The sequence below is a fragment of the Oncorhynchus keta genome, chromosome 28 (assembly GCF_023373465.1).
Source record: "Oncorhynchus keta strain PuntledgeMale-10-30-2019 chromosome 28, Oket_V2, whole genome shotgun sequence".
Classification (NCBI taxonomy): Eukaryota; Metazoa; Chordata; class Actinopteri; order Salmoniformes; family Salmonidae; genus Oncorhynchus; species Oncorhynchus keta.
In genome coordinates, this window is record NC_068448.1 from 37946958 (window position 1) to 37972977 (window position 26020).

The 26020-nt window shown below is 41.8% G+C and overlaps 1 protein-coding gene across 2 annotated transcripts; it reads left to right on the forward strand.

Moving 5' to 3' along the window:
- On the forward strand, positions 1-25435 carry LOC118361262 (sodium-coupled neutral amino acid transporter 3-like). 2 transcript variants are annotated; one of them, XM_035741054.2, is made up of 16 exons: positions 1-187; positions 4091-4213; positions 5446-5521; positions 5652-5767; positions 11239-11312; positions 11707-11799; positions 12314-12395; positions 17818-17900; positions 18148-18206; positions 19670-19795; positions 21553-21632; positions 21857-21957; positions 22129-22253; positions 23087-23231; positions 23477-23580; positions 23826-25435. In XM_035741054.2, exons 2-16 carry the CDS (start codon positions 4155-4157, stop codon positions 23928-23930), a joined length of 1428 nt encoding a protein of 475 aa, XP_035596947.1. In that variant the 5' UTR covers positions 1-187; positions 4091-4154; the 3' UTR covers positions 23931-25435. The 2 variants fall into 2 exon arrangements, with proteins under 2 accessions (XP_035596947.1, XP_035596948.1); XM_035741055.2 differs by lacking the exon at positions 4091-4213.
- Positions 25436-26020: the final 585 nt, after the last annotated feature.

Sequence of the window (26020 nt, forward strand, 5' to 3'; positions counted from 1 at the left end):
TGCTCCCACCCAAACCGTCTCCCTTTCCCCTAAGCAGACACTCTCTGTTCTCATTCTTCTTGTCTCTAAACTCAGGCCAATTACAACTGAGAAAAACAACACCTTGGTCAAGAAAACATATATTTTCCTCAGGACACCCTTCACTATCTCTCCTTCTTCATTGAAACTATATTTTCTGCATTAGAAGGTAAGAGAACCCAGTCCTTTATTCTTCCATGTATTGCCATGCCACGTGTGTGTCATATGAAGTACTTTACAGGAAGGGTTAAGTACTATGGGAATTTCACTGATCCACATCAGTAAGGTTTGTTGTGAGATAGTGTTTTTGGAATTTGTCATTATCAGTTGAACTACTTGATTTTTTTGACTTCCACAACATATTGCAGTACTAAAGTATTTTTTTCACTATTCATGATTGGGAATGTTTTCCTGACCAGTGTCATGTGTGGAGTTTTGACTGTTTTTGGTTGTCAGCTTTTGCAGCTTTCAAAAGCCCTTTTATTTCTACCAATATGGATTGAGTAGGTGGGTGTCAAATGACTTGTTGGAAGACTGGTCTGAATATGTCCATTTGGAAAGGTTACAGACAGACACTGTGTGATAGGTCGAGTGAGCTCATGAGTGTAAGGACACCAACTGACAGTGAATTCAGTGGCCACTGTCTCTTTCTTTGTGTGACTGACACTGTATTCAAGCAATTGCTCAGAATAGCAGTTGACTGTTTTGTAATGTGAATCATACAACCCAACACAACAGTATCCTAGATCTTTGTCTGTTAATGCAAAAACCCCTTGACCGAAACGTCACAGTATGTTTTTAACAATGGATCTATAATAAACTATATTGTTATAATGGAGAGTGTCTACTGGACACTAGTGTCTAATGGAGTGCCTTCGAATATAGTTGTTTGACCACAAACCCCGTTTACCCCTTTGTCTATAAATACAAGAATCAGTTGATCGTACTGTATCATTGGAGACCTTAATTTATAGCTCTTCCTCAAATAGAATTGACAGAATCTCATACATTGTTTATTTACCCAGTCAATTTTCTTATCCACTAGCCTCGATGTCAAGTGTACAACTACACCTAACTCCAGGACTATTGCTAAAGCATAAAAACCTCTCAATCGGCCAATGGAAAGCAAGAAAAAATTAAGGTATTCAGGTTATTACATAATATGTAATGAATACACCGCTTTATTGCACAGAAAAGGGGGATTAGAGGGTGTTTTATGTGCTGCACTCTGCTGCCATATACTTCCCCTATTTACAGGCACATTTGTTTCCTTCACTCACTCGGAAACTCAGCCTTGGTACAGTATCATATAAATAGCTTAATACTAGATACAGTAACAGAGGGAAGTTGCCACCATTGCAATTGGATGAATCAAAAACGACAGAGCTATCTAGATACATTCACACAAGACATAGTCAACATATGAATATGTCCCTCGAGGTTTTTAATCTGTACAAAGAGCCCTCTTATTGTTTCTCAGTTTCATAAAGGCAATGTCTATCCACCTTTCCAAACTAGTGTCACATGGTGGCACTTATTTGTGGGTCGTCTGTTGGCCCGAATGCACGATTCAACAGGCTATATAGGACTTTTTCTTCCCATTACAGATTAGGCTATATGTTTTCTGATAGGTCAGTCAATAATAATAATAATACATAAGATCAGAAATCTAGCTAGTTTTCTTTTTTAGCAAAATCTTAAAACAGACATTTTATCGGAAATGATAGATGGTTTCCATACCACTCTAATTATAGACCATTGCATTTTTTACCTGACATCACACATTTGATTTACAATATCGGATATCTTTCTTCACTCAGAGAGGATTTCCTGGCTGTATTGGTTGCCGACCACTATGGCTTCCTAAAATATCCAAAATAAACATCAGAAAAAGACTACATTTCCACGAAAGAGCCTTGCAATGTAAATAATGCATACAAAAATAGATGGTGTGGCTGAGTGCTTGCGTGTCTAGGTTTGTGTGCATGTGTGTGAATGGGTCACCAGTGCATGTATGTGTGTGTTCGTTTGTAGTTGTGGTCGTTGGGTGTTGATTTCAACTGAGACATTTTTGTTTGTGCGAAGTGAGAACCGAGCAGAAAGACATATTCTGGAGTTTGATTCCCAAAACACAATGCAAGTATGGGCTTGCCCGACAGTTCCCGTTCACTCACAACAAGGTGCCTGTCATAAGAAAAGCATTTGGGTTACGTAAAGAAAATATTTCCAGGGGCTCTTAAAGTATTGGAATAAATGTAGGGAGAGATTTACCAAAGGAGAAAAATTCCACACGTAACGTAGCAATATCGAAATGTGAAAAGGAAGAGAGACAGAGAAAGGAATGTTGGTGAAATGGTTGTAGGAACAGCAGACCAACACCTATTGTGCTCTAGTCTGCAGGAACTGCAGCTGAACACTACCAGAATTTACGTTTGGGAGTTATTTATTTCCACTGAACTGGTGTGAATTCACATGCGGCTTTTCTAAATGCTGTTGGGTATTATTGCTATAGAAACTAGAGTTGGCCCAAAGGGTAGAATTTATGTACAATTTACCCATACCAAAGTACTGTACACTTAGTATGGGTCATCATCAGAAAGCACATTCTGAGGGATAATCCAATGTATTAGGGTATGTAGGGTGCCCGCTACCTGAATCACCTTTGAAAAGCATGCGATGCATCATGTGATGTCAGAGTGAGTCAAACCGTTATCAAAATCGCGTTTGACATAACAAGGCTGAGATCTCCAGCAACTGGTGGGGAGTTGCAGCTGGTAAAAACCTGGACTTGCTCCAAACTGCAACTTGGGAGCCAGTGAGCCACGTATCCATCTCAGGGGTTAGGAAAAATTCTGGCGTGCATATAAATGTGAATTCCAACGTCCCACATCACTTGTGTTATAAAACACACCTCCCTAGGGTCGTTGGACTCAGCAGTGCAACACAGTTTGTAAGAAGCAGTAATGTTTTCTATGGTAAAGGTCAAACAGGAAAGCTTATTTTCAAAAGCACTATCCAGGATATTTAGGTTTCACTTTCATGCCGTAATGAAATAGACAGAAGTGTTGTGTGGGGGTAGCGAAGAACATTAGTTATGAGCTAATCATAGGACTACATTTTGAAAGTTTTGTTTTCTTTGGCTAGTCAGACCATATGTTTCTGAATGAAAAGACTATTGTCTGTAAATACAGCACACTGAGAACAAAAGTAGCCTAGCTATAAAATGATCAAATACAACATTGCCTCAGCTGTGAGCCAACACAACTCACTAGCCTTGATAAAGGGCCACATGCCTTATCTTCTGGTATAATTATTTTGTCAATGTATCAGAAGGCGATATGTAAGCAGCCTCATATGACACTATTTGTTCAGCAAATTGCAATATTTGTTGTTTGCCAATGTTGTCTGTACTGACATCAAATCACAGCTGGCACCTCAGTTAGCATAGTTGGCTGGTATCTTACCCTATGGTAGGCCTGCAGTGGAGAGGGACAAGAGTGAAATCCAAATCGATTAAAAAAGAGACAAATGTCACTCCGGATAAATAAAATCTAGATAAATAACAGTGGACAATAAAGTCTGTGTTCACAACACAGTCTGTGTTCACAACAAAGTCTGTGATGACAACACAGTGCTTCCAGGTGTTGGTAATGGATACTGTTATTACGTTTGTTAGCCTCTTCTATTGGAAGGAATTATATTGGAAGGATTTCAAAAGTAGTCAGGCGTCTCATTACTGGCATTGCAACCTGAGCTGTCAAATGAAATGACACATGCAAGGAGAGAGTGGTGCTATAGATTCCACTGGTGGGAAGCCGACATGTGACAGCAGACACCTTGACAACTCCCACAGTTACCCTCGAGCAGGGCGCTCCAACCCTTTTCCTGGAGAGCTACCGTCCTGTAGGTTTTCGCTCCTAGAGTCTAGGCTTTGCGACGTGCAAATTCCCCAAACCGTTTTCATTGAAGGTCAAACCTGCCTGTACATTTTTTTTTTGTCTATCATCTTGAATGACATGCAAACGATAACTTGCTCATTTATCTAAGGTCAATCCTCTTTGCTTTGTTTCAGACTGGAACTCTAGCCAGTAAAAAACCATCAGTCACCCACCCGTCTTTGTATCAGCTAAATCAATATGGAACTCCAAAAGCTATCAAATGGCCTCCACCATGGCTTTGTCCCTTTCGAAGATGGGTATGTCCTCTTTGACTGCACATATTGCTACCTGGCATGCATGATAATATCTTTCCCCCAGTTGTGTGCATGATAGTATTTTTTTGTTTGTTTTCTGACAAAGAAGACTATTACCACCCTATAATTACACAGTGGCCAGTTTATTAGGTACCCCACCAATTCATGAAAATGGTTCGCTCCTACAGAGAGTGAGTCTCAGGGCCATGGCTTGCTATATAAAGCAGGCAGACATGCATCAAGGCATTCAGTTACTGTTCGATTGAACATTGGAATGGGTAAAACAAGTGACCTAAGCGACATTGAGCGTGGTATGATTGTCGGTGCCAGGCGCGCCGGTTCCAGTATCTCAGAAAAAGCTGGCCTCCTGGGCTTTTCACGCATGAGAGTGTCTAGGGTTTACCAAGAATGGTGCGATAAACAAAAAACATCCAGTCAGCTGCAGTCCTGTGGGCGGAAACAGCTCGTTGATGAGAGGTTGGGGGAGAATCATGCAAGCTAACAAGTGGGCCACAAGCAGGCAAATAACGACGTAGTACAACAGCGGTGTGAGAACGACATCTCGGAACGCACAACTCGTCGGTCCTTGTCACGGATGGGCTATTGTAGCAGACGACCACACCGGGTTCCACTCCTTTCAGCTAAAAACAAGAAGACGTGGGTCTAGTTGGCACACGGTCACCAACATTGGACAATTAATTAAGGAGTGGAAAAACATTGCCTGGTCCTATGAATCCCGTTTCCTGTTGCGTCATGACAGAGTCAGGATTTGGCTTAAGCTGCACGAGTCCATGGCTCCACCCTGTCTGGTTTCAACGGTATAGGCTGGTGGTGGTGGTGGAATGGTGTGGAGAATGTTTTCTGGCACACGTTAGGCCCCTTGATATCAATTGAGCAAGGTGTCCATGCCCCGAAGGATTCAGATTGTTCAGGAGACAAAGGGGGGTCCGACCCGGTACTAAATGGGTGCACCTAATAAACAGGCCACTGAGTGTATATTATATATACCTGGAAAAATGCCTGTGAAAACGTGCTTTTTGTAAATACTAGTTTTTACATTTCACAGTTTTACATTTATGCATTTTAAACATTTAAATGAATACAGTACTTTCATGGACAGCATTTTCAAGCACCCAATGGATTATAATGATGCTTGGCTGATATTGGACATTGATAAAAAGGAGTGTTGTTTAACCTCAGTGATTTCTATTTCCTTGGTTTGATTGACATAATAGCATCCCGCAGGCAGAAGAGGAAGAGGAGATGTTACCACATAAGAGTGATGGGACCAAGAAGCCCCAGTTTACCGATGTGAGTATGAAGAACTATGGCCACAGCTCTGGAGCCGACAGTCATTGTTTTTATGCTGAGATGTCATGTCATGAAATGTCATTATGAGGAGTTATAACAACTGATATTCATGTATTTGTATCCTTGGCAGTTTGAGGGAAAAACCTCTTTCGGAATGTCCGTCTTTAACCTCAGTAACGCCATCATGGGGAGTGGAATTCTGGGATTGTCATACGCCATGTCAAACACAGGCATCGTTCTCTTTATGTGAGTACAGCAGCACACTCATGTGTACCATCTCCCTATGTGATTTCCTGAAGTGACAACAGACAACCCACTGGGCAAAGACGTCAATTCAACGATTATTTGACGTTGGTTCAACGTAATTTGTTGAAATGACGTGGAAACAACGTTGATTCAACCAGTGTGTGCCCAGTGGGAAATTAGTACACACACACTCCAACCAAGTTAAATATTAACTTGCCAGGTCAAAATTTGTGGGGTGGGATTATTTATCTAGTGTGCCTCGATCTGGCTCTGATGCCACAGTGCCAGAACCGGCTGATAACCTAGTACACACTGAAACGGAGACAGGTTAGTGGAGGAGAGGCGGAGGGAGTTTTGAGCCATCTCTGCCCAGGGGATGAAAGCCGACCACTCCCCCAGCCGGTCCTGGCAATAAGACAGCAGAAACATACCCACATCCCGGTTAACTCTCTCCACCTGCCCATTACTTTCGGGGTGAAACCCTGAGACCCTGAGACCGCCAGACTTTCATGAACGCCCTCCAGATCCTTGATGTGAACTGGGGACCTCGATCAGACACTATATACTCAGGCACCCCTTAGTGCCGGAAGACGTGTGTAAACAGGGCCTCCGCAGTCTGTAGGGCCGTAGGGAGACCGGGCAAAGGAATGAGACGGCAGGACTTAGAAAACCGATCCACAACAACCAGAATCGTTGTGACGGAGGGAGATGTGGAACAGGAAGGGGTTGTAATTTCCCTCTGGGCAGGTGTCTAGGTGCCTTTTACTGGGCGCACACCGAGTAGGAGAAAACATATACCCTCACGTCCTTAGCTAAAGTGGGCCACCAGTACTTCCCACTAAGACAGCGCACTGTCCGACCGATGCCAGGATGACCAGAGGAAGGTGACGTATGAGCCCAACAGATCAATCGATCACGAACATCAGACGGAACGTACTTACGTCCAACTGGACACTGGGTGGGAGTGGGCTCCGCATGTAACGCCCGTTCAATGTCTACGTCAACCTCCCATACCACCGGTGCCACCAGACAAGAAGCCGGAAGTATGGGAGTGGGATCCGTGAACCGCTCCTCTGTGTCATACATCCGAGACAGTGCGTCTGCCTTAGCGTTCTGGGAACCTGGTCTGTCGGATAGAGCGAACACAAAACGGGTGAAAAACAGGGCCCACCTCGCTTGGCGAGGATTCATTCTCCTCGCCGCCCAGATGTACTCCAGATTGTGGTGGTCAATTCAAATGAGAAAAGGGTGTTTAGCCCCCTCAAGCCAATGCCTCCACGCTTTCAGAGCACCGACAACAGCCAACAGCTCCCGGTCCCGCACATCATAGTTTCTCTCCGCCGGGCTGAGCTTCTTCTAAAAGAACACACAGGGGTGGAGTTTTGGTGGCGTACCCGAGCGCTGAGACAGCACAGCTCCTATCCCAGCCTCGGACGCATCCACCTCTACTATGAACGCTAAGGAGGGATCAGGATGAGCCAGCACAGGAGCCGAGGTAAACAGAGCCTTCAGGTGACCAAAAGCCCTGTCCGCCCCAGCTGACCACTGCAGTCGCACCGGTCCCCCCTTCAGCATTGAGGGAGCTGCTACCTGACCAATACCCCGGATAAACCTCCGGTAGTAGTTGGCATACCCTAAGATCCACTGAACCTCCTTTACCGTGGTTGGAGTCGGCCAATTACGCACGGCTGAAATGCGGTCATTCTCCATCTCTACCCCTGACTCGGACAGGCGGTACCCTAGGAAGGAGACGGACTGTTGGAAGAACAGACATTTTTCAGCCTTAACGTACAGGTCATGCTCCAACAGTCGACCAAGCACCTTGCGTACCAGAGACACATGCTCGGCGCATGTAGCGGAGTATATTAGAATGTCATCTATATACACCACTACACCCTGCATGTGCAGGTCCCTGAAAATCTTGTCTACAAAGGATTGGAAGATGGATGGATCATTCATCAACATGTACGGCATGACGAGGTACTCATAGTGCCCAGAGGTGGTACTAAATGCCGTCTTCCACTCATCCCCCTCCCGGATACGCACCCGGTTGTAAGCACTCCTGAGATCCAATTTGGTGAAGAAGTGCGCCCCATGCAATGACTCGGTCACACTGGCTATGAGAGGCAGAGGGTAACTATACTTCACTGTGATCTGATTTAAACTATAGTCAATGCATTTAAACTGTAGTCAATGCTATAGTCAATGCACGGGCGTAAACCTCCATCGTTCTTCTTCACAAAAAAGAAACGCGAGCAGGCAGGTGAAGTGGAAGGCTGAATGTATCCCTGTCCCAGAGATTCGGTGACATATGTTTCCATAGCCTCCTGTGACAGAGGATACACGTGACTCCTGGGAACGTTCAACCTTTCGGTTACTAGTCCAATGCTCTAACCACTCGGCTACCCCGCCGCCCCAAACGGTCAATAAAGTTCCCAGCTGCGCCTTAATCTACTAGCACCTTATGTGGGGAAAACTCAGGAAATTCTATAGATATACACATGTGCGCATCAGGAAGCTCTGGGTGAGTTGGGTGCATACTCACCTTGGATGATCCACCAGTGCCCTGCTTGCTGCCTCAACTTCCTGGGGAACCTCTCCAGCACCGACCAGCATTGTGTCCTCTGCGGCCACAGGTAGTGCAGGAAACAGCCCCCCTTCCGGTCACCCTCCGAGCTTCATAGGTGTAGGATCGGAGGGGCTGGGGGATGGAATGGACGGACCCCGATCCGGACGTCTGCTGTGGCCAACAGGTTATCCAGCAGGATGGATAAATCCACCAGCTGGTCGAGGGTAAGGGTGGTGTCCCTGCAGGCCAGCTCCTGACGAACATCCTCACGTAGACTACATCGGTAATGTTCGATCAGGGCCCTCTCATCCCATTCCGCGCTGGCAGCCAGGGTCCTGAAGTCCAGTGTGAATTCCTGTACGCTCCTCATCCTCTGTCTGAGATGGAACAAGCGTTCCCCCGCCACTCTCCACTCAGGTGGATGATTGAAGACCGCCCGGAAGCGGCGGGTGAAATCCTCATAGCGGACCAACGCTGCGTCTATACTTCCCCATTCAGCGTTGGCCCACTCAAGCGCCTTCCGACAGACATGAGATATCCCGAGGGAGCCGGATGGACGGTCGCCTGGTAGAGCTCCAACTGGAGCAGGAACACCAGCCGTCCCATCATATGCGCTCAGGAGCGAGAGCCGAATCCCACTGGGTCCAGGTGACGGAGGGGTGGACAGCGGTGTGGGTTGTGGTGTTGGTGGTGGTGTTGGTTGGAGTGAAGTTGATGGGGTTGTGGAAAAACCCCCTCTTTCCCATCTCTCCATGTTGAGCTGCATGCGATAAATGGCTGTGCCAAGATGTTGGAGCATCGCCGCATGCTGCTGGACACATTCCTCCACTGGTACCGGAGGACTGGGTGCACCTGCTAACTCCATTAAAATGGTGCGTGATTCTGTCAAGTGTCAGTTGTGCAGAGGTGAGAACGGAGTCAGGCGCAGGACACAGAACTGAGTAAAATAACGTACTTTACTCAGAAAAATTACCTGCCAATAAATCCACGCAGGGATAACAAACCCTAACACAACAGACAAACACAAAACCAGGAAAAATCACGCACAAAACATAATGAGAACCAGAGGGTTAAATAGGGAACGAATCAAATAAAATAAAATGTATTTATATAGCCCTTCGTACATCAGCTGATATCTCAAAGTGCTGTACAGAAACCCAGCCTAAAACCCCAAACAGCAAGCAATGCAGGTGTAGAAGCACGGTGGCTAGGAAAAACTCCCTAGAAAGGCCAAAACCTAGGAAGAAACCTAGAGAGGAACCAGGCTATGTGGGGTGGCCAGTCCTCTTCTGGCTGTGCCGGGTGGAGATTATAACAGAACATGGCCAAAATGTTCAAATGTTCATAAATGACCAGCATGGTCGAATAATAATAAGACAGAACAGTTGAAACTGGAGTAGCAGCACGGCCAGGTGGACTGGGGACAGCAAGGAGTCATCATGTCAGGTGGTCCTGGGGCATGGTCCTAGGGCTCAGGTCCTCCGAGAGAGAGAAAGAAAGAGAGAAGGAGAGAATTAGAGAACACACACTTAGATTCACACAGGACACCGAATAGGACAGGAGAAGTGCTCCAGATATAACAAACTGACCCTAGCCCCCCGACACATAAACTACTGCAGCATAAATACTGGAGGCTGAGACAGGAGATCAGGAGACACTGTGGCCCCATCCGAGGACACCCCGGACAGGGCCAAACAGGAAGGATATAACCCCACCCACTTTGCCAAAGCACAGCCCCCACACCACTAGAGGGATATCTTCAACCACCAACTTACCATCCTGAGACAAGGCTGAGTATAGCCCACAAAGATCTCCGCCATGGCACAACCCAAGGGGGGGCGCCAACCCAGACAGGATGACCACATCAGTGAATCAACCCACTCAGGTGACGCACCCCTTCCAGGGACGGCATGAGAGAGCCCCAGTAAGCCAGTGACTCAGCCCCTGTAATAGGGTTAGAGGCAGAGAATCCCAGTGGAAAGAGGGGAACCGGCCAGGCAGAGACAGCACGGGCGGTTCGTTGCTCCAGAGCCTTTCCGTTCACCTTCCCACTCCTGGGCCAGACTACACTCAATCATATGACCCACTGAAGAGATGAGTCTTCAGTAAAGACTTAATAATAAAAAATAATAAAGTAATGGGAACCAGGTGTGTACAATCAAGACATGTCAAATGCAAAAAGGAACGTTTATCGGTGGCAGCTAGAAAGCCAGTGACGACGACCGCCGAACGCCGCCCCAAACAAGGAGAGGCACCAACTTCGGCGGAAGTCGCGACAGTTTCTTTTTGTCAAAAGGTCACAGATGCAGCTACTCCCAATATGGTTTGATACACACTGTTACTGCATAATGCGTTGCAACAATGTTACCAAAACAGTACAGTGGAAAGCTGACAAAAATTTAATGAAAAATAGTCAATATAATATTTGACATTCATGGTCTTTGAATGGTTAAAAAAAACTGTGGAGAAGAGTGGTGTGTGTTGGTGTGTCCATATGTAATTTTAATGGTGAGATTTGAGACACATGAGACTTCTAAATCAAATTTCAGGAGTTAAAAATAGCTTAGAGTAGGCAGATGAATCATAGCTTGCGTGTGGGCACACCACATATATGGCTCCCAAGCATGCGTTGCTCTTTGGGTTGCTCACATTCATGTCAGGGTCAGGCAGGAGTCCATTTCTTTTTGAATGCTTATGAATAAATCATTTGAGCATTGTCATTATCACGTTGCTATTACAGGAGGACAGTTTCTTCTTCCAGTGTTTACTTCGTAGTAAACGGTTTGATTAATCGGTGAAGAGGTCGGCTACTCATTATTTAACATTGGATGAAACCACGTGAAATCAATTATGTTGTTTACCTTTTTCCAAAATGTCTAAGTCAGTTGTTTGTGCTCCGCAGAATCCTGTTGATATGTATCGCCTGTCTGTCCAGCTACTCGGTTCACCTTCTGCTTAAGAGTGCTGGAGTTGTGGGTGAGTGTGTGTCACTAAGGACCAGCCCATGGAATCAAAGGCAAATTAGTAGCTGAATCATGGAGTGTATCATAACAAGATGACAAAAGTACACTTTCTGTGAACAAACTTTCCCTTCACATCTGGACCATTGAAAAACCTGTTGTTTTACCCCTTGACAGAAATACATAGCTTTTTTTTATAGAGAAAACTATAGTAGGGATCCACTATATGAACCAAGCTGTCTGTAAATTAGTGGTTGTGGATTTGATTTCCTGCTGGAGTCACATATACTGAAATGTATGCACTATCTGTTGTAAGTTGCTTTAGATAAAAGTGTATCCTTATGACATGACAGATAGATTCCGTTCCATTTCTACTCTTTCACAGACTAATGTCTCTTTTGTCTGTTCAGGTATTCGTGCGTATGAACAGCTGGGTTTCCGTGCTTTTGGACACCCAGGAAAAATAGCAGCGGGAGTCATTATAACCTTTCACAACATCGGCGGTAAGTGGCTAGGGGGACCATGGACTCATGCTGCTGACGCCAAATCCTGACTCTTCCATTAGCATGGCACAACACGGACCGGGATTCCTCGGACCAGGCAGTGGTCCACTCCTTAATTGTCCAGTGTTGGTGATCGTGTGCCCACTGGAGCCTCTTCTTCTTGTTTTTGGTATGGTCGTCCAGTGGGGGAAAAAGTAGCCAATTGTCATACTTGAGTAAAAGTAAAGATACCTTAATAGAAAATGTCTGTAGGTGTGAATGGGGTGGTGTACCTAGTACAGTACTTCCACTAACACATAGTATCTGTTTAAAAAAATAACCACAGTGACACATACAAATCCACTCATGGCTTCGTGACACTCATGGATTTCATGGCTCATAAAAGTTTTAGTGGTTCAGGACAGAACTTTTTCCTCCAATGTTTGTGTTTTAAACACAGGTAAATGGGCTTTGTATGTCTGTTTTCTTTTGAAATAGAAGTTAACAACTCTGAAATATGTTTAATCCCCTCCAGCAATGTCCAGTTACCTCTTCATTGTGAAGTATGAGCTGCCTCTGGTCATTCAAGCCTTCCTGGGCTTGTCATCGAACACTGGGTAAGTGGAGCAGCACATTTCTTTTTTTGTTTAAAAATAATCTTTATTTAAATTTTTCACATTTTACAATTAAGCAATAAGGCCCGTGTGGTATATGGCCAATATACCACGGCTAAGGGCTGTTCTTAGGCACGACTCATTGGCCAAATACCACAAACCCCCGAGGTGCCTTATTGCTATTATAAACGGGTTACCAACGTATTTAGAGCAGTAAAATAAATGTTTTGTCATACCTGTGGTATATCAGAATATACCACGGCTGTCAGCCAATCAGCATTAAGGGCACGAACCACCCAGTTTATAATCATAAATAATTCACACAAATACAAATAAACTTTCACATCAATGCATTTGAGTTCATAATTACATAACATGATTTACAGATTTAATAGTATCCATGGAAGTTTTTTGGAGTCGTATTTTTAAGTGTTTGAAAAAAAAAGTTTTATAGACTTATAGGCATCTTATCTTCCAAATTGTACTTTTCACAATGCATTGTCCACAATTATTGTCCACAATATTTGTTTAGTAATGACAATGCATAATATTGTCCACCATACTTCTTTAGTAATGTCATCCATGTGAATATCGAAGACGGACTTGGGATTTATACATAGGCCTACATCATAATTCACATCAGATTCCATATTTCTTTAGTTTTGTAGTATTTCACTAAAAGGTGTTACATTTTCTTCATCATGACAAAACAATTCCACTTTACTACAGCACACACTGGTAAACGTCGTACTGAAATCAACCAGGCAGGATCTCTGACATTTTCTGACAGTTGTACACAGAGGAGATTTTTTAAGACATTATTTTGTATCTGCATGGAAGCCCGTTCCCGCCACCCACATTTTATTTATCTGACTACGAGTTATGAGATAGTAAGTCATAATTATGAGATAGTACGTCATTATTATGAGATAGTAAGTCATAATTATGAGATAGTAAGTCATTATTATGAGATAGTAAGTCATAATTATGAGATAGTACGTCATTATTATGAGATAGTACGTCATTATTATGAGATAGTAAGTCATAATTATGAGATAGTAAGTCATAATTATGAGATAGTAAGTCATAATTATGAGATAGTAAGTCATAATTATGAGATAGTACGTCATTATTATGAGATAGTAAGTCATAATTATGAGATAGTAAGTCATAATTATGAGATAGTAAGTCATAATTATGAGATAGTACGTCATTATTATGAGATAGTAAGTCATAATTATGAGATAGTAAGTCATAATTATGAGATAGTACGTCATTATTATGAGATAGTACATCATAATTATGAGATAGTAAGTCATAATTATGAGATAGTAAGTCATAATTATGAGATAGTACGTCATTATTATGAGATAGTACGTCATTATTATGAGATAGTAAGTCATAATTATGAGATAGTAAGTCATAATTATGAGATAGTAAGTCATAATTATGAGATAGTAAGTCATAATTATGAGATAGTACGTCATTATTATGAGATAGTAAGTCATAATTATGAGATAGTAAGTCATAATTATGAGATAGTAAGTCATAATTATGAGATAGTACGTCATTATTATGAGATAGTAAGTCATAATTATGAGATAGTACGTCATAATTATGAGATAGTAAGTCATGATTATGAGATACAGTTGAAGTCGGAAGTTGACATACAGTTTTGGCAAGTCGGTTAGGACATCTACTTTGTGCATGACACAAGTCATTTTTCCAACAATTGTTTACAGACAGATTATTTCACTTATAATTTGCTGTATCACAATTCTAGTGGGTCAGAAGTTTACATGCAGTTCACTGTGCCTTTAAACAGCTTGGAAAATTCCAGAAAATTATGTCATGGCTTGAGAAGCTTCTGATAGGCTAATTGACATAATTTGAGTCGATTGGAGGTGTACCTGTGGATGTATTTCAAGACCTACCTTCAAACTCAGTGCCTCTTGATTTTCCCATGATGTCAAGCAAAAAGAAATCAGCCAAGACTGCAGAAAAAAAATTGTAGACCTCCACAAGTCTGGTTCATCTTTGGGAGCAATTTCCAACCGCCTGAAGGTACCACGTTCGTCTGTACAAACAATAGTACGCATGTATAAACAACATGGGACCACACAGCCATCATACCGCTCAGGAAGGAAACGCGTTCTGTCTCCTAGTTGAACGTACTTTGGTGTGAAAGTGCAAGTCAATCCCAGAACAACAGCAAAGGACATTGTGAAGATGCTGGAGGAAACAGGTACAAAACTGTATCCACAGTAAAACAAGTCCCATATCGACAGAACCTGACAGGCCGCTCAGCAAGGAAGAAGCCTCTGCTCCAAAACCACCATAAAAAAGCCAGACTACAGTTGCAACTGCACATGGGGACAAAGATTGTACATTTAGGAGCAATTTCCTCTGGTCTGATGAAACAAAAATAGAACTGTTTGGGCATAATGGCCATTGTTATGTTTGGAGGAAAAAGGGGGATGATTGCAAGCTGAAGAACACCATCCCAGCTGTGAAGCACGGGGGTGGCAGCATCATGTTGTGGGGGTGCTTTGCTGCAGGAGGGACTGGTGCACTTCCCAAAATAGATGGCATCATGAGGTAGGAAAATTATGTTGATATATTGAAGCAACACCTCAAGACATGCTTGAAAGACAGGAGCAGGAGATGCTAGATGTGTTTTTTTTTAACCCCTGACATCAGTCAGATGTCAGGGGTCGCAAATGGGTCTTCCAAATGGACAATGACCCCAAGCATACTTCCAAAGTTGTGGCAAAATGGCTTAAGGACAACAAAGTCAAGGTATTGGAGTGGCCATCACAAAGCCCTGACCTCAATCATATAGAAAATGTGTGGGCAGAACTGAAAAAGTGTGTGCGAGCAAGGAGACCTACAAAAACCTGACTCAGTTACACCAGCTCTGTCAGGAGGAATGAGCCAAAACTCACCCAACTTATTGTGGGAAGCTTGTGGAAGGCTACCCGAAATGTTTGACCCAAGTTAAACAATTTAAACACAATGCTACAAAATACTAATGGAGTGTATGTAAACTTCTGACCTACTGGGAATGTGATGAAAGAAATAAAAGCTGAAATGATTCTCTCTACTATTATTCTGACATTTCACATTCTTAAAATAAAGTGGTGATCCTAACTGACCTAAAACAATTTTTACTAGTATTAAATGTCAGGAATGATGAAAAACTGAGTTTAAATGTCTTTGGCTAAGGTGTATGTAAACGTCCGACTTCAACTGTATGTAAGTCATAACAATGAGATAGTAAGTCATTATTATGAGATAGTAAGTCATTATTATGGACATCGAATAGTCCTGTAGGTCGACTGCAGGGTAATCTGGGATTCAAACATTAATGGCATTATCATTAAAGCATTATCCTCACACTTTATTTGGTAAACAGCTGAGGAATGGGGCAGGAGAAATGTAACTACTCTCATATACATAGACGCGAGGACTCTCTCATATGGATTTTGACTTCATGGACTGACCATCCGTGAGATCCAAATGATATTTGTAACAATGTTTTGAAGCTATACAGTGTTTGTTTACAATTACATGAAATGAAGTAAAACAAGCTAATATTTTGGATTCTGATGGAGTAAGACCATTGCTCATGAGGCATTTCTAAATTGCATTCTTCAAGAATCAAGTCCAAAAAATGGATGTACCAGTCCCAAATTGCCCCTTTAATGGATTGAATTGAATGAATGAATGAATTCAATCTGATGTCAACCAAATATCATCAAACAGGCACCAACTCACATCAAAAAAATGATTCAATCCATAATATAGAACATTATCACCACAAACTCGCTCTGTCTCTCTCACACTCACACGCACACGTGAGTCATGTGATACAGATTGCCTAAACGTGTCTCATAATAATGACTGAGTAACTCAATCGTCCTCTCCTCTCTCTTCTCGTCCTCTTCTAATTACCCGGGGGTCGGGTAATTAATGCTGAAGTCTGACTCACTCGCGTCCTCAAAGGACTTCCTCACTCTCTCTGTGGCTGAACTTGGAGGATAGGATATTCTCGTCGACACCTTCCTCGGAGATCTGGTCGCCTTCACTCTTGGATTCAACTCCCTCGGCTTCTCTCTCATTCACTGGCACCTGTCTCTCAGCTGCGCTCGGACCTGTCGAGCGATGGAACTCGTTGTCGGGGTCGATGTCTCTGTCTCCTCTTCTGGCTCTTCCTCTGGGCTGGATTGTGGACCAACCCTCACTTTGTAGGCATATGACTGGGGACACTTGAAGAAGTCATGGCCCTCTTTTACACACAGGGTGCACTTGTTTGTAGACTCACATACCCTGGATTTGTGTCTAAGATCTCCACATCTCCAACACTTCACCATCTGGCCATTCCTTGCCCTGATGGTCTAGCCCCTGGCAGATGTAACAATGAGGGGCCTGTCTAGGGCAGGAGATCTTCCTCTTGTATGGGCCTAGGGAGATTGAGTTACGGATTGTTATCAAATGCCCACTTGTTGTTTCGCAGACTTTGTACTTGGATACTCCATACCATATCCCAATCTTTTCCACGGGTTTCAAAGAAGGTTGTAAAACAGTGAAGTACCTGTTTAGAAATATCTTGTCGTTGTGATCTGGAACTCTGCCCGTCCGGAACTTTCAAAGACCATCTTGACGTCCAGCTCTTTCCACTTTGCGGCTGCCTCTTGGGCTGACTGGACTTCTAGAAAGAAACGTAATGGGGGTTGTTCCTCAAAATGTCTCCTGTTCGGCAGCGCAATGACATAGTAAATATTGAGATCAAATGTTTCAAATGAGGTGACAGTACAGAATGTCACCTTTTATTTGAGGGTATTTTCATACATATCTGTTTTACTGTTTAGACATGAAAGCACTTTATGTATCTAGTCTGAAGGTGTCATAGGTATTTGGACAAAGTCACTTCTATGTGTACTGGTATTAAAGTAGTCAGAAGGTTAGCATTTGATCCCATATTCCTAGCACATCAATCGTGTATTATCTTGGTTGTGTTTCAGATCATGTTGTGCCCAATATAAATTAATGGTAAATAATGTATTGTGTCATTTTGGAGTCACTTTTATTGTAAATAAGAATGTAATATGTTTCTGAACACTTCTACATTCATGTGGATGCTACCATGATTACGGATCATCTTGAATGAATCGTGAATAATGATGAGTGAGAAAGTTACAGAGGCATAAATATTACCCCCCCCCCAAAAAAAAATGCAAACCTCCCCTGTTATTGGTAATGGTGAGAGGTTGGTAAAAGCCAATCTATTTCTTCCTTAGACTAAATCAATTGTCCCTAAACAGTATGTTTTCCACATAGTCTACATTGCATGACTTAATGAAACTAGACGTAACTAACTTTTGTATCTGGCTGTTTTTTATTTTTATTTTATGTTTTAAACTAGAGAGTGGTTCCTGAACGGGAATTACCTCATCCTCATCGTCAGTGTGTGCATCATCCTTCCACTTGCCCTGATGAGACAATTGGGTATGTGACTGATCTCATCAGGAACTTCAACCTTTCATAATGGCTGCTAATGACCTCTATGTCTGTCAATCATTCAATCAACACCTCTTGATTCATATATTCATAAAACAAAACATTTGGATGTGTATCTGTGAAGGACATGTTTTAGGTCAGGAGCAGACGTGTTCTGGAAACCAAACATTGTCAGCTGGTCTGTGGGATGGTTGTTGTTTTTGTTGTAGTAACAATCCTCGACTGCATCTTGCAGGGTATTTGGGTTACACCAGTGGCTTCTCCCTCACCTGCATGGTCTTCTTCCTTTCCTCGGTGAGTGACTTTTTAATGACATCTGACGACAGATGTCTATATTGTATTATTATATTACACTATATATTATACCAACAATTATACATTTCAATGCTATACTAATACTGCATGTGCTTTTCACCATTTTGGGGAAATTAAATTCCTCCTGGTGATTGGCTGTTTTAGTGATTCTTTACCCTTGTTAATGTGCTAGATGTACTCATAGCTTTTGTGTTCACAGCTTATCATAGGACACGACTAGCGATAATTTATGAGGAGATATTTTTATCTTGTGCCACTCTACCTCACATGACATTTCATGTGAGCTCCTGTTTCCTATACTCACTGCCAGCCAGGCATTGTTGTTGAAATTTGCTAACAACATGGATACAGGTGTAGGATCTTAATTTGAGCCAGTTTGCTACTGCAGGAAAATACTGCACCAACAGGAAATGTGAAGTATTATGTGGATTATAAGTGAATGAACATTTTTGGGGGGAGTTGATACATTTTTCATAAGGGAAAATCTAATCTGAAATTTCAAAGTGGAAATTACAAATGTCAGAAGCCTTTTTAAACCTCAAGTTTTACATTTCCTGCATTGCAAATTGAGATCCTGCATCTTCTGAAATAGGTCATTATCTAATTATGTTGACATACAAGGAAAAAGGGGGGCGACATTATGAATTAAACATATTAGTCCCAATAATGATTTAGATATTGTCAAATGTAAAATCTATAGCTCAACAATTTGATACTATTCATGTAATGAATAGTCAGGGAGAAAAAGGTGTAGATTCACACGAAGAGGTGTTTATTTCACCTTTGCAGAATACAGGAGTCATGGTCATACACAGGCAGGTGAATCAAAACTAGGACTGAAGGCTATAACCGGTTCTCACAAACGAGCTAGGAAAAGGCTTAGTAGAGTCAATATGAACAATACCTCACAAAGGTCACAAACAGAATGAACTGAACTAAATAAGGAGCTGATCAGACCAGGTGAGTAACTCACACAGGTGAAATCAATGAACAAAAATGAAAGACAGGGCTATGTTGAAGAACACAAAGAAACAGGGCTACGTTCAAGAAAACTATGAAACAGAACACAAGGTTGACTAAGAATATAAATACAGAACCTTACAATTCAAGGTGGCTTGAATAATTGAGCACAATCCTAGATTACACTATTGTGCATGTTGCTGATGCAGTTCTGGGCATTAACAAGATACTTTTTAAAATGCTGTGCTGCAGAAAGGTACATTAATAATGTAACAAATTCTATCGTTGAATTTGATCAATTAGCAGAAGGAGGAATGAGGCTTGGATTTCACAAATTAACCAGAGATACAGTATGTCATCATGGTTGTCAGCGATAGAGGGTCAAGCTGTTCCACTAACTCTGACAGCTCAGCTTCTGTCTTTCTTTCTTTCTTTCTTTCTTTCTTTCTTTCTTTCTTTATTTCTCCCTCTCTATCTCAAAGGTCATATACAAGAAGTTCAACATCCCCTGCCCCATGGTGCCATATGGCAGAAATCACACAACAATCATCAACACCACCGTGGAAGAGGGACAGTGCGAAGGCAGAATGTTCACCATCAACCAGGAGGTTAGGAAATGAAGTGTTTACGGCACAGCTACACAAATATCAGCTCAAATATTATTTTTTTGTGTTTATTCCACATCACCTCTGCTCTTAGGTTCTTACTGCGTTAAGACCACATAAGGTTAGGAGCTATTTGCAGTTGGAGCAGAGGTCATTCAATATTATAATGACATGGTGTCATGTTACTGCCGGGCAGGGCCGGGTAGGTTACTTTCTAGATGTAATCCATTACAGTTACTTGTTACCTGTCCAAAATTGTAATCAGTAATGTAACTTTTGGATTACCCAAACTCTGTTACGTAATCTTATTACATTCAGTTACTTTTAGATTACTTTCCCCTTTAGAAGAAGACAAAAATGTATGTGACCAATTAAATTATATTTATTGCAGGATAAATCAATCTTAAAGTTTACATAGCTGGCCATATATGGATGTTCAATTTTACTTTATGGGTTGATTATGTAGGCTTCTTCTAACCCATCGCTTTCTACTACATATAATACAATACAATTATATATTTACATTAAAAACCAAAGCCTATCCGAATTCTTGTCATTCCAATAAATGTTATACCCCTTGATCGTCAAGAATAGGACTTGGAAATATAGATTAGCCAAATGGTTTTATCTAAGCATGACCCCAAAACTAAGGACTTATTAGCCAGCCCCACTCGGTTGTTTATGATTTTGTTGTTATGTAGGACTGATTGGGCTCATTGATTCGAGTTAAAAAATAAATGCTGGAATGGCATGCTTTGAGCACTACTGAAAAGTGCTAATTTACATGTGAAAAATGAATGCCATATGCTGCATTTGCTATAGGCCTATTGTTTACCTTTTTGTTGGTGACAATTTGATATCTTGATCATATGCAGCTGTTTAAAGGGCAAATCCACAGATGAAACAATAACAAAACGGTCGCCCCGCCTCTGTTTTGGTAAAAAGCTGAGGGATGGGCCTGGAGAAATGTAACCACTCTCAGATTAATAGACAGAGCTATGAATACAAGGACTGACCATCCATGATATCAACATGATTGTTTTAACCATGTTATGAGGCTATAAGGGGTTTGTTTACATATACAATGTTTTACAAACATTGTAGTAATACAAGCTTATATTTTGGGTTCTCATGGAGTGTGACAGTTGAACTAAAGCTCATGAGGAATTTATAAGTTATATTCTTCAAGAATCAATGGATATATACACAGTACCAGTCAAAAGTTTGGACACATCTACTCATTCAAGGGATTTTCTTTATTTGGACTATTTTCTATTTTGTAGAATAATAGTGAAGACATCAAAACTATGAAATAACACATTTGGAATCATGTAGTAACCAAAAAATGTTAAACAAATCAAAACATATTTTATATTTGAGATTCTTTAAAGTAGCCACCCTATCTGATGACAGCTTTGCACACTCTTGGCATTCTCTCATTGAGAAAACAGTGTCAAAGATTTTTTTCCCGCAAATATCCTTTCTGAATTTAAAAGTAATCCTTGAAGTAATCATCTAGTTTTTCAAAAGTATCTGTAATCGGATTACAATATTCTTGCTGGTAACGTAACGGATTACAGTTACTGTTTTTTGACAATCCATTTCTCCCCAACCCTGCTGCCGGGACAAGTGCTTGTCCATGTGTTTTTGGGTTGGAGCAGAACCCCGTGTGGCACAATTATCCACACAGTCTTGTGAGTTTCCTCAAACACTCCTCATGCGACGCCTCTAATTTTAGTTACCCTTTATATGGTTTTCAGACGGCGTATACCATCCCTATCTTAGCGTTCGCCTTTGTTTGTCACCCTGAGGTGCTTCCCATCTACACTGAACTGAAAAAGTAAGTCGATAAAACTCCCAATTAGCTCCCTTCATAAACACCATAGCATGTCGGGATGACAGCCTTCATCTTCCTTTACTGATACTCATTTTGCAGTACAATACCTATTATACCTGTTGGCTTTTGATTAAATCAAGGGTCAATTTTTGATGTAATAAATGTAACATCATTACTGTAATTCATTAATTGAAAGAGAAAAAAACCTGCTTTCTTTTTCACCAAAGTGCCACCAAGAGGCGTATGCAGGGTATTGCTAATGTGTCCATCATGGGCATGTTCGTCATGTACCTCCTCACTGCCATTTTTGGTTACCTCACCTTCTACGGTAAGACCAAGGCTTCAAGAGGGCTTTAGTTGTATACAATCTACAGAAGAAAAATTATGATTTTAGTATTTCAAATGATACTCAATTTGTGTGTGTGCATGTGTGCATGCGTGTTTGTGTGTGTGCGTGCGTGCGTGTGTGTATGCGTGTTGCGTATATATGTTTATGTAGTGAACACAGAATCTGAGCTCCTGCACACCTACAGCAAAGTGGACCCTCTGGACACACTTATCCTGTGTGTGCGTGTGGCCGTACTGGTGGCAGTCACCCTTACTGTCCCTGTGGTTCTCTTCCCTGTAAGAGCCTCCTCTCATAAGCTCTAATTACATACTGAAATGACTGTATTTCTAAGGACACTTCAAGTGGTTTGCATTTCAAACATTGTTTGCATTTTAAAACCGACATAGCCTTGATATACAGGTAACTGCCAAAATAAACGAAACACCAACATACATTGTCTTAATAGGGTCTTGGGCCACCACGAGCCGCCAGAACAGATTCAATGCACTTTGGCATAGATTCAACAACTGTCTGCAACTCTATTGCATGAGAAATTCCATAATTTGGTGTTTTGTTGATGGTGGTGGAAAACGCTGTCTCAGGCGCCGCTCCAGAATCTTACATAAGTGTTCAGTTGGATTGAGACCTGGTGACTGACACGCACACGCACACACACACACACACACACACACACACACACACACACACACACACACACACACACACACACACACACACACACACACACACACACACACACACACACACACACACACACTCCCTATGGTTACCAAAATAATGGACAACTAGGCATGAACATGACCCTAAGCATGATAGGATGTTAATATGCTTAATTAACTCAGGAACCACACATGTGTGAAAGCACCTGCTTTTAATATAATTTGTATCCTTCATTTACTCAGTTTCCTTCATTTTGGCAGTTACTTTTATATCCATTTCCCTCTAAATGTTAACTTACTGTGTCACACAGAATAGCTGATGCCGGATTGTACATTCTACATTCTGTTAATTTAGATTGACTTCACACATACCTCTTAACTTGACAGCCATATTTCAAGTTTCGCCTTAGGCACTCCTCTGAGTCTTCTCTGTTGTGTATGGTTTCCAGATTCGCAGAGCCATTCTCCAGCTCCTGTTCCCAGCGAAACCCTTCCACTGGGCACGCCACATCACCATCGCCCTGTGTCTCCTCTTCGTGGTCAACGTGCTCGTCATCCTTGTGCCCAACATCCGAGACATCTTTGGCATCATTGGTGAGACTTATATATTCATGAATATAGACTACTACAGTTATTGCCGTCCAGCCTCCGATGCTCATTCTCCCCACACTCACAAACCAACCAGACACACTGTACCAGTGTACCACTGTTTCATCATCATCATCATCCTTATTAACACCAGGGGAAGGAAGACCTTCATATTGACATTATATATTACAAATGCCTCATACAAGAGTACTTGCCAGTGGAACAACTCATTGTCTCCTTTATCTGTCCAGGGGCCACCACTGCACCGAGCCTGATCTTCATTCTCCCAGGGTTATTCTACATCCGCATTGTTCCCACTGAACAAGAACCAATGAAGTCTAGACCAAAGATCACAGTAGGTCTTCACATCATTCATACATTTTCCTTCCATTGTCTAGACACGTTTGTTAAAACTCTCTACACAATCCCCAGGTTTTGGCACCATATAGAATGACCCTTTCGCTACAGTTTGGAGTGGGTGGGTGGTATCACAACTGGTGCTAGTAAAAACATCCTAAACCCCGGTTTTGGGTGGAGATTTTTAACAACATGAATTACTTTAAGGCGAATTCCAACAACTCTTTCTCTGGCTGGTTTCAGGCTGCCTGTTTCACAGCCATGGGCTTCATCTTCATGTCTATGAGCCTGACATTCATCATCATCGACTGGACGACCGGAGAGAAACGAGCTGGAGGTGGCCATTAGAGCACATCCGTTGACGATAAGGGTCCAAATGCCACACAGCAGCACGCCCTGTCGCCGTGCCACTTCGCAATCCCGTCTGGATTGTGAGAAGGATAAAACACCATCTAAAGGCTGGACCCACATGATCATGAGTCTTACCATACCACCCCGATGGTAAGACCATTTCCCCACCAATTCAAATCAAATGGACATGCTACACTTCAATGGAGGCGAGTCTTTGAGGAACCCGGTGATGTCACTTTCTTTGTGGTAGGAGTTCTAGGCAGTGTCCGAGGAGCTGACGAGGGTGTTGCCTGTAGAAACCCCTAAATCACTACTTGCTGCCTGTGTCAAAAGCCATTCAAAAAAGTGACAGAGATAGAGGGGAGGGGTTAATTTTCTCTATGCAAGGGGACTTGATCTCTTGAACAGTCAGTCCTCAGCTACCCAACTGCCAAACAATTCACGCCAGGTTAGTTTCTCGATCAAATATTGGCTGTGGTTTAATCAACCAGGTTTAAGGAGAAGAGAAGAAAATGTTCTTCTAAAAGGGATTTACTTATATGACATTACCCTGTCTGTGAACCCCTAGATTTGGTTGTTGAACGTCATTTCAGCAATATTTGTTGAGGTAATTGACCGAGATGTGGGACTGGTAGTGTCCAGTGTTTTTTCCTCAGAAGCTGCAGACCATTATAAACCAAATGAGCCAAGAATGATAAATGAAACACTTTTCTGTATGGTTTACCTATTTATATTTGATCATGTTGCTTCATGCCAAATAATGTTTTGACTCAAGTGTTCCAGTTATCATGGAGCAACCATCTCATTTCATGCTTCTGTCGAGTCACTCTTCGAGATATTGCAAGTTTGGCCTTGAAATCTGTTGGACACGATGTCTTCAATTTGGTATCCCGTCTAGTCTTCACCACAATATTCAGAACAATGAAATGACACGTTTCAAAACACATGAGCATAGTGAACAAAAACAACTGTGAACCCAAAATACTTTGTACAGTATAATTATCATACGTTCGTTCTGCTTTTGTGAAAGAAAGTTTTATGCTGGTGTTATTGTGCAAATAGGGAATCCGCAATAATGTCTCTGTATATTTGACATCCAACAAAGCAATGAGGCAATAATGAAGAAGCGAGTGCCATACAAACTGAATGATGACATTCAGCTGTGTCTTATTTGACATGTACAGTCTGTGCAGATTTTCCGTTCATGTCCCTGCTTATAATGATTTGTATAGTGGAGGCTGAGGTAAAACTATTGAATAAGGTCAAATATTGACATAGAAGCAATAGATAATGTGGAGCAAGAGGATCTCGGAGCCCATTTGAGTGGCTGAATGCTTATTTAGGAAGGACAAGGATGAGTGTCTTGGAGACATCGTTCCAAAAAGGTGATAGCTTTTTGTAATGTCACCAGCCTACGGTCTGTTGCTAAGCACATTTTGTGTTTGACATGGCACCATTGTCAATTATATTCTATTTTCAATAAAGACGAGTGGTTGTCAGTATTTATTGAGACGTCTTTACTGTCATCTGCATGCTCTATGTCTTTTGCTTTTCACAACATTCATAAATGATTGACAAATTAAATTGTAATTCTACTTCAGCATGCAGACAATAATAATTAAAGAGGAACTCCAACCACAATCAGGCTTTATTGGTTATTGGTTATAGACATGTAGATTGGTTTTGGTTCTAAGATTTACTGGTCAGTAAAACAAACGTTTAGAACTAGGCTGAAAGGAAGTGAGGAGCTAAATTAAATTGATTCCTCATAAAGAACATGAGTGACATCATTCACACTAGATAATAGTGGCACATATTTACAGTGCCTTGAGAAAGTATTCACTCCCCTTGACTTTTTTCACATTTTGTTGTGTTACAACCTGAATTTAAAATGGATTAAATAAAACATTGTTGTTACTGGCCTCCACACAATACTCCATAATGTCGAAGTGGAATTATATTTTTCTGAATTTTTACAAATGAATAAAAAATGAAAAGCTGAAATGTCTTGAGTCAATAAGTATTCAACCTCTTTATTATGGCAAGCCTAAATAAGTTCAGGAGTAAATATTTGCTTCACCAGTCAC

Bases quoted from the DNA above. Each gene is read 5' to 3' on its own strand.
- LOC118361262 (XM_035741054.2), top strand. From the start codon at position 4,155: ATGGAACTCCAAAAGCTATCAAATGGCCTCCACCATGGCTTTGTCCCT. The intron at 11,800-12,313 runs GTAAGTGGCTAG...AATCCCCTCCAG, and splicing joins AACCTTTCACAACATCGGCG to CAATGTCCAGTTACCTCTTC. The intron at 12,396-17,817 runs GTAAGTGGAGCA...GTTTTAAACTAG, and splicing joins GGCTTGTCATCGAACACTGG to AGAGTGGTTCCTGAACGGGA.